Consider the following 9,983-nt stretch of genomic DNA (forward strand, 5'->3'; position numbering starts at 1 on the left):
GTCCTTCTATGACACTGAATAACCTGGCTTCTGTTCTAGGACTGTTGCTCTCTGAAAGTTATGCATGTTTTTCTTTGCAACTTTTCACGTTAGTACAAATGAATAATAATTCTGAGCTACGTGCACTTCTTTCATCCTTTGGTTTTCATTAATAATTTGTCACTGGACCAAAAATAAATACTGCTAACCAAACTAAACTCAGCAAAGATTTTTCTTCTGTGATGTGACTACCCAAACTTTTTCTTCCCCTTTTTTTTCTTTCTGGGTGATCAAGAGAAAAGTAGTTGTACGATTCAGGATATTGTGAAAAAAAATAGAATTGATTTTTTTTTTTTTTTCTGAATTGTATTTCTGCCTTTTATTGAAATGTTACAGTGAAGCAATTGAAAGGATACGTAGCAAAAATCTCCTTTCTGATTATTTGTGTTTAAGTAGAAATGTTTTTCAAACTAATTTTTAGAGAGCTAGCATTAAAATTCTGAGCCAGAACAGCTTGTGGAGAAAGAGAGTACTGGGAATTGAATTTGAACAGTTTTATCTAAACACAGTCCTGTTCCTGTAATGATCAACACACTGGGGATGATTTTAGAAAATTAATATATCTTACTGAGTCACAAAACTCAATTTGACTTACGTTCTTTTATATACGTAAGCTGATTTTATCTCAGTACTTGTTTAAGAAGTTTCTTGTTGCTATAAAGCCCCTCTATTTTGATAGTCTTTTTTTCTGTGCTTTTTCCCCCCCAACTGTTCTATACTGTTAATCTGCCAGTTGAGCTGTGTAATTTAAAATTTTTCCTTCTCTTTTGCTTTGTTCAGAAAAAGGAAAATGGAAGACATACGAATGAGCAGAATATGTTTATGCTCCAATGTCAGTGCTGCAAACTGTTTTTTCAGTTGTTGTTGAACTGGAATTTTAAAAATGTGTGGTTGTTGGTATGGTATTTTTCTGACAAATACCAGAATTGAAATGAGAACCTTATATTATGATACAAAATATGGTACTCTCTGAAGTTACTTGATGCAAGTGTGATTTTTCGCTGGCAGTATGGTTGATGTTTCAAGAAACTTCTAAATAAATAACCTTAACAAGTATATTAATCATGTTACTTGATGAGCTCAGAACTTGTTGTTTGCGTAAGGCAGCTGTAGGGAAGCACTCTGAGGATAAAATCTAGAACTGTAAACTGAACTCCTGGGATTGATTGGATTGCACAGTGCTGGGAGTAGACGAGAAAGAAAGAAAAAGCTGTTACGTTGCTCTTGCTCCGCTGAAAAAGTTTTCTTAATTATTTTAGGTTAAAACAGAGCTTTCAGTTCTACGCTGCTCAACATCAAGTTTAGTTCTTAAAATATAGATCCACTTAATTTTTAAGTGTGGGCTTTGAATCTTTCCAAATGAACGCGGCAAATGTTTTTCCGTCCTGATCTTATTCTGTGCTGTTAAAATAAGAGGAGCTGTTTTGCTTCCAAGTAAATGCAGGCATTTTGCTTTTATGCCCGTGGAGGTGGATATGGCTTGCTGGAATGTTGTAACTGGAGAGATGGCAGTCACTCCATGTTTACTCTTTCCACTGCTGCTTTGAGAAACTAAATTTGCTTGTGAAAGATGAATTGGATTTCCTCAGTTAACTTCAAGGACCAGAGGAATTATTTTCGTGCAGTATTGGCACACAGTGTGTTCTTTATGGAAAAATAGCTCATTAAAATTAGTTCTGACAGTATGTTTTTCTGTGTAATTCAGAAATAGTTGTATTGCTATTACAAAGCCATTTGTCTGGTAGGTTCAGGAATCCGGTCGTTCCTTCTGTGCACACGCTGTCTTATCAGTCTGAAGTATGCAAGGTGCAAGACGGTGTTCTGAAATGTGAACTTGTAGCATAATACTAAGCTTAATGAACTTTAACCAAGTATTTTCATTACCGTGCTTGTGAGAAGGTGTTTGAGGGTTTGCTATGTGATACAGTTTCTGAAATAACTGAGGAGTGCACGCTGAACAAATTTGATTTTCAGATAGCTTTATCCTATGCTTGCATTGCTGTTGCTGTTTATTATTAGTAGTACAGCTTTCCGTAGTAGGGTCACTTGATGAAATTTATAGTTGATATAACTATTTGCATAGCAGAAATATTTCACAGCATTCTTGTTTGAGGTTTATGCACCATGAAACTGTAATTTTCTGGCTGCATTTCAGGCATGTGTTTCTGTTAGTAATGAAGGAACTGAAGTTCGCATTCAGAGTATTAGAAAACAAAAAATCATGTGTATTCCAAGTAGTTTCGGGGGAGTAATTTTGTACATGTGTATGCTGTGCCATTGTGCCACTGATTTTTATCATTTTTACTAGAGATTAAGTACATCTCTGTATTTACTGGGTTATCACTTCATGAGTGTGATTAGAGACAGAATTATGTGTCTGTAAACTTGGAGTGCTTCATGCGGCAAACACGAGCTCTGTCAGGTCAAAGGGATCCAAATGGTCAAATGGAATTATTAGCTCACTGATACTGCTAACTAATTAAACTAATTTGGTACTTCACAGTGATAATAAAATATTGTATGGTGCACTGGAGCAGAGAAGGTCGTTGCCTTTAAATGAAAAATGTATAGTACTTAGCGTTTGTGGTCAGATGTATTTATTTTTGGCAGAAAAATCATGAGGGCATATGAAAGAGAGCAGTCTGTGCCAGGTTCTTCCTGTGAGCAGCTCAGCCCTGATGAGTTTTCGTTTCTGTGCCTGACTATGAGAAATTGAATAGTTTGGCAAACTCTGAGGACTTCAAAAGCCCTTACACTTTTAAATAAAATATTTGTTTTATTTTTAGCTAGGACCAGGAAGCTTTTTGACATTTCCGTTACTCATTTAAGAATTGTTTTAGAGTATTTTTATTTGGGTTGTAGAAATATTCTGAAATTGTCAGACGTTCTGTCTAGGATCTTTCCCTGAACAAAAATCACGTGGGTATTAATTTAAAGGTAGGAATTAGGGTATGTTTTCGGGCGTGCAGCTTGAAGCACTCAGGTGGCCCCTGTCAGAGGAGATCCAGACCAGCAGAGCCTGGCTTTCCTCCTGCATGTAATAGGGGTGGAAAGGAGGAGGAAGCCGTGCAGGAATTTGGGTTGAGTTACATATGTCTTCTGATTTCTGCTAGTATTTCTGACTATTCCCAAAGCAAATTTCTTTGTTAGCGCTGGGAAGGGAGTGGGGCAAGTGGCCGTGATGGTTACAGCCCTGCTGAGCACAAGGGCACCTCTCCTGCAGCAGTGTGCAGCAGGTCGGGCAACTGCAAGGCACTGGTCTTAGTCCTCCAGCCTCATCCTCCTCTTAAGGCCCAACCACAATGACAGATGAAATGCCATGATTAAAGCCCTGGGTTTAGATCTGGCAAAATCCGCAACGTAAGCATAATGTGGAATGCGTATTTAGGTACTTTCACGGATCAGATTTTAAGGGAAGAGGTTGGAGGGAAATAGGAAAATGTCAACATCTGGTTTTAAGCAGTTTCTATTTGAGTCGTGCTATTTTGGTGGAATTACCTGCTGTGTAATAAAGCCTGCAGAAATGACCCGTGTTACTTGCTTTTGTATTGTTGCCATACAAAGTAGTAAAAGGATCAGAAATCTGCTAAGCAGGCTGATCTTTTCATTGTGTTCCGGTAACACTTTAAACTGTATATTCAGACCTTAGGATTGATTGCCACCGCTTCACTCAGCTGCTCAGATTTACAGAAGGCAGAGTATAGCATAAAGGTGTTTGATTCTAAAGCAAGCCCTTCTTGCTGCAGCGCTGAGGCTGTTGGGAAAATGAAGTTCATCCGTGGGCAAAATCCTGATGAGCCAGTGGTGTCCTCTCACCTCTGAAACCCCATCTGTGCCACCTCTTCGCTGCCCAGGACCGCTTCCAACCCCACACCACGCGTAGTTTCCTGCTGGGGTTCATGGGCTACTTCCAGCTCCCTGTGTCCCATGCTTTGAATCTCAGCTCAGGTTCCTGTCTTTCCCTTAGTGGAAACTAGGTTGGGGGTGGGATGGGATGGGAATGGCTCTCTCTTACTCCATAAGCTCAGTTCGGTGGTTTTGTGGGATGTTGCTCCATCACGGTGTGTTTCCCCAGCCGTTCAGAATTTTGGGGGGAAGGACATTCAGGCTGACAGAGTGCATGATCTCATTAGCTCCTGTTTCCTTTGGTAACTGAGCTATTGTTAGAAAAAGGGCAAAAAAGAGATGTTGTTGAAGGAAAGCCAGTACTTTAAAAGATGTATTTTTTTATTGTAATATTGTTGACAGTCTGGTGTTGAAAGACTGAGCTAAGGCTTTGTATTACTAGTATGCCTGCATGATTTTTAGGATCGAGTGTTGTTAGTATCTGCAGGATATTTAGAATCACCAAATGTTTGCTTTTAAGGGAGCTTATAAGACATATGAATGAGAGAGCATATTAACAGATATGCATCAGAAAAAATCAAATCTAGAGACAGGCTTTGCTAGTGTCCTTTAAAAGGCTTTATTGTGTTATTTTGTTGTTATTGCATTGTTATTTCAGTGTCTAAAAACAGGCTGTTTACTTGGAATGTCATTTAGTGAGTTATGTAGTATGTTGAGTTGGGAAGGCTGTGAATTGTGACATGTTTTCAGCACTTTAAGCTGAGCACGCTTGTGATGAAATAGAAAGGTGTATTTTGGTATTGGGACCCCGTTCTCCTGTCACAATATTTGTCTGGCTATTCTCTTTAGGTTAATCTGTCTCTTTGGTTTGATTCTTGACAGTCACAGCTTTGCATAGTTCTCCAGTAAAGTTTAACATAGATGGAAGTTTGATTTCTGGACATCGGATTATGAACACTTAACTACCAGCATATCATTAACTTTTGTAGCCAGGAAGAACTGTAACACTTGACACAGGTTTCGACATACATCAGACCTGAATAATAAACTAAATGGCAACTGTTGAAATGCAGCATATGATGACAATGCAAGGCATTATTGAAATATGTTTTGTAGTTATTTTTGTAATACATTTTTAAAATGCATAAACTGTGAGGAAAGTAGAATTCATCTCATGCACTGTAATTCATTAGTAACAAAAAGGAAAACACATTGGGATGCAGCAGTGATTTCTTTTTTGATTGGACAAATCAGAATGTCATACTGCAGTTGAACCACTCGCACAGGATTCAGATAGTTATTCCTTGCGAATAAAAACAGAAACTGGACTACCGTGCTCACTTTTTAGTGTTTATGTGATACTTAAAGAATTAGTGTTTGTGAGTTTTGAGATTATAATCCAGTTAGCTAGTTTATTTAAATAGCTCAAACAATTCACTGGGGGTGCTGTACAGCTGCCTCTTCCTCCTTTAGCACTTCATCTCAGAGTGTTTTTCAGCTGCAGGCTGTTGGTGGATGGGATTCTTATGGCTTTGTTAATTTTGAGTTCATTGCAAGGAAAATTCCTTTTCAATTAAAAGGAGAGGGAAGATCACACTGTAGTTCCTAAGCATCCCATTTTTCATTTGGCAGGTTGAGTGCGTCACAGTCACTCCGAAGCAGCTCAGGTCACATCCCACATGATCCAAGACAAATGATTCCTGTCAGGTTGTCTTTGAGCTAATAACATGTATATTTTCTCTTGTTCTGAAGTACTAGTGTAGTTGTTACGTCAGCATGAAAAAGCTCAAACGTGGAGGCTGCCTGTTCACCTCTATGTGATTGAAGCAGTTAGGTACTTACCTGCCCCTTGTGTTCCCCCAAGAGGTAGGTGGCAGGTTTCCCAGGTTTTGAACTGTGGAATAGTGGTGTTCTTCACGTGTTACTCTTGATGGATGCTAAATGGAAATGTCATTTTCTGAAGATAATAAAAATACTGACAATTTGATACTGCTTCTGCTGTCATTCCTAACATGAAGCCTTGGAAATGGCTGGGGTAGATTCAGATTAACAGGTATGAAATTGGATTTGTCTTAAACGTCACCTCTTACAGACAGTTAATTCAGTGCTGAATTTAGTCTTTCGTTTCTTTATTTGTACACACGTGTACCTGTGTACACATAGATGTGTCTGTGTATGTGTATAATGCACGAACACACAAAATGTGTATTTCTGGACCTTAGAGTCAATTGCTGAGTGCTGAAGACAAGAGTCTCCTCTCTGGTTGAAGTGTCAGGCTGAAGTTGAACAGACTGCTACAAGAGGGCAAATTGTCACATCCAGGCAGCCAGGATTGAGCAGCAGGAGACAAGGACTGTGCTTAGCTGAAGCTTCTAGTATTCCTTTTGGACACTGTTACCATGTGTGCCTTGTGGTGCTCGTGTTACCGTTTTTGGACTTTGTGATTTCATGGGTCAGAAGTGGTGAGAAGTTGTGGTGAGAGCAGTTAGATACCATTTCTTTGTGACACCAAAGCACCAAACACCACTGGGTGTGGAGGGACATCTTCATGTTGTGGCTCTCAGAGCTGTAGTCAATATTGTGTATTTTGGGTTGCATGGAGAAGTTTCTGGGTTATTATTCAGGCTCTGTGTCAGTGTAAGCGGTTGTCCCTGCAGCAGTTGCACCTTATTCGTCTTTCTAACAGTTTCATCGCAGCTGAGGTTTTTGGAGATTTTACTTTCTGCTTTTAAATAAAAGCTGACAATTAATGAACAAAGGTGGCATCCCTCCAGAAAGATAATTGCCAAGTTTCTGTAGCATGGCACGGCATTTTGGTGACATGGCTTACAAAATCTGTCTCAAATGAGTGGTTCTGTCTGTAATCTCCCGGCTGTACTGATGAGGTACAGTGCCCTTCTGTGTGCACTTATGCACATCACTCATACCATTCTCCCTGTTTCTGCGTAATGTGAAAGGATTTTGTACTGTATTTCTCCCATTTTCTTCTGGAGGTGATGCCCAAGGACTGTGTGCAAGTTCTTTGTGTCTTGAAAAGAATTGTGGAGCAACTGGCAAATTATTTTAGAGGCTCTCCATTTAAAGTGAGGAGTTTGTCATCAAAGTCCCCCTGCAATTATGCGAAGGTCAGAGAAAGACTGTTTGAGGGAGGGGAAGGTGTGCATGTAGTGGCAGACCAGGCCTCTGATGCAGGATGCCAACAGGCCTTTTAGACACAGCTTTGAGGTGAGGAGAGCAGGCTGAGAGGAATGAGCCCTGAGGCTGTGAGGGAAGGAGGCAGAGCATGTGGGAAGAATGAAGGAACCTCCCTGCTGCTTTCTCTTGAGTTGTGTTTGTGCCTCTTGATCTCAGCCGCTGTTTCCTCTTTCCTGTTCATGTATGTGAAGGTGCAGCCTGTATAAATACCAGCGTAAGCTTTTGCTGAGGAGCTTTGTGGCTGCATGGTTGCGTTTGCAGCCACTGAAGCTTCCTACTGCTTTTCATGTCTAGAATATGAAAGGTGCTTCTGTAAGATGAGTGAATCGCTAAACATCGTTGTTGCAGATTTGCATTGGGTTCCCCCCTTCTGGTTATAGGCTGGCGTTCCTTGCCTTTTCTTCTTCTACTTCCACAGACACCTAGATTTATGGCATAGCTGGCATTTTCATCTTCTGGCTCACTGGGTGGTGTTGATGAGCAGTTTTCTATTCAGTTAGAAGCCTGGCTCCTCGGCATGGCACTGGAGGACCAAACGTCCTCCTTTATGGAAGAACCCGTCAGCTAATGCATCACTTTCTTCTTCCTCAGCTGCACATCCATACATCGCTATATGTTATGATCTTACCCTGCACTACCTTTTTTTTTTTTCATTAACCACTGTGATCTAAATAGTATTTGTTAAAGACTGCATAGCCAGCGTGTTCTCTTCCTCTTCACATAAGACGTGAAGATTTGGATCAAATAAAATAGAGCTGATAGAGCATACTCAGAAGGACAAACTATTGCAGGGAGAAAAGGGTCAAACTGCTGAGTGAAAGTTAATGCTGAAGCTCTCTCCTGGAAGGAAGGAGAGCAGAATCTGGTCCCGTGTCCAAACTGCACGGCATTTTGATGTGGGTTTTGTAGTTGTCTCCAGCTAAGAAAACTTGCATGTTATCAGTGGTCAGTGTAATATGTCTGATGTGAGAAGGAAAACATAGACAGAACTGGGTGGTAGTTTTAAACTTGGATTTGAAAACATTATAATGTCATCTATACTAAACTGCTGTGTAGTTTTGGACTGCACAGTGTAGTGTGAAATGTGCTAGTATTAGTGAATGTGCATTCTGATTAGAATCTTTGGCCTATGGGCTGTTCTTTTGGAGGAGACTGAGAGCGAGGCTGGTGCAAACCATGGGTGAGTGATACATGGAGTTTAGCTAGATTCTTGCTATTAGCTAGGTTTTGAACTAGTATTGTTGAGATTGTCTGCAATGACTTGTGTCTCTCAGTAGGAGTTAGAGACTCAGCTGTCTCTCAGTGGACCCTCTTGCAACTCCTTGTTAGATGAAGAGAAAGAAAAAAACCTGTAATTCTTGTCCTGGTAGTAGTTTGATTGGCTTCAGGTGTAGTAAACTTGTTCTGTTTCTTGGTCTCTTTCAGCTTGTACCTCCTTTTAAACCTCAAGTGACGTCTGAGACAGACACCAGGTATTTTGATGAAGAATTTACAGCTCAGACTATTACAATAACGCCGCCTGAAAAATGTAAGTCAGAAATTATATAGAAACATAACTTAAAAACAATGAGTTTATAATAAACCACTGTGTGAGAAGGCTCTTTGGTGCGAGTGGAAAAGGTATTCTCACTGTTAATAGCAAAAATCTTCATATGGAAGTGTGTAAAAGTAAATCCCAAAGAGAGAGTTCCTTTGAAGAAGGAATAATTACAAAGCTTGAAGTATTAGATCACTGTGTGTGTTTTGTTCATTTGCGTTTTATTATTATTATTTTTATTTAACTTAGTTTGCAGTTCTGTCATTCTCTTTTTAGGGAAAACACCAGCTTCAGCTGTCTGCTGGGCGGCTGTCAAGGTCCCAGACCTTTTAAAGTACTTTTCAGACAAAAAAAAAAAAAAAAAAGCAGCCAGAGACAAGAGGATGTCCCTTGTGTAGATATCCATTACACGAAAATTATTTGAAAATGAAATTTCCTATCAAGTCATGTACTTAGCGGAGCTCTTAAAGAAGTTGTTAATGTAGATGTAATTGGTGCACTGGGCCTTGCACAGACCTTCTGTGTTGGAGTGAATTTAACTGCACCACAGTTTGATCATCTCCCGCTGCACACAGGAATCAGCCAAGCTAGGGCTTAACAGAGTCGCTGCCAAGCCAGCGTTAAAGCGCGGTTAAAGTCTTGCTGCTGGATTCTTGAATGAACTTCCTTTTTGAGATGGTTTTTTTTTAACTGGGGGGATGGGAACGGAGGGTCATAAAGGTAGACAGTAACTGCTGTAATTAAAGTTGATGACCCGGTCACAGAGAGAGCTCATTTTTTCTTGGGTTAGGCTTCCTGGATTTAGCCACAGTTTTTTGGTATTGAACAAATCTGGAGTAATTTTCTGGATTTTGTATTTGTTGTGTTTGATCACAGCCATATGAGTGATTTTTAAGTCCTACTGCTGTGGAAAAAATTCACAGTTTTTCTCCCATCTATCTTAATAAGAATTTTGTTTTAAGTATGGAGTAATTTAGAGGCTGTTGACTGAGTGCCATAAAGTCATGATCTCTTGGAACTCCATGTATGCACCGATAATGGGCATTTCTTTGCTGACTACTGGAGCAGCACAAAATACTTGGATGCTGCTGAGACTTCGGATTTAAATTTATTGAATTCAGAGCAGGCAATTAATACCATCTCAGAAAAGCTACCTGTCTCCCACTAGCACCTGCCTTGGCCTCTGGTAATGGCATTGCTGCTGCTGCATGAAGCAGCACAGGCTACAGCCCACCCTGGCCCTAAGAATAATAAAATAGGGATGATTACGAGCAGCAGTGCATGGATGCTGACAACACGTCTTGTATCTTCAGTAACCAAACTGTACATATAATAAGACGTACAATTCTAAAAGGTTGCACAGAAA

The 9,983-nt window shown here is 40.0% G+C and overlaps 1 protein-coding gene across 2 annotated transcripts in view; it reads left to right on the forward strand.

The window, feature by feature from the left end:
• Positions 1 to 9,983, forward strand: part of AKT3 (AKT serine/threonine kinase 3) — a 132,958-nt gene that overhangs the window by 118,475 nt on the left and 4,500 nt on the right. For both annotated transcript variants that reach the window (XM_021392381.1, XM_021392382.1), the window contains one exon: positions 8,506 to 8,608. In XM_021392381.1, coding sequence (XP_021248056.1) covers positions 8,506 to 8,608 — 103 coding nt within the window. The remainder of the gene's footprint in view (positions 1 to 8,505; positions 8,609 to 9,983) is intronic.

The sequence above is a fragment of the Numida meleagris genome, chromosome 3 (genome assembly GCF_002078875.1).
Source record: "Numida meleagris isolate 19003 breed g44 Domestic line chromosome 3, NumMel1.0, whole genome shotgun sequence".
Classification (NCBI taxonomy): domain Eukaryota; kingdom Metazoa; phylum Chordata; class Aves; order Galliformes; family Numididae; genus Numida; species Numida meleagris.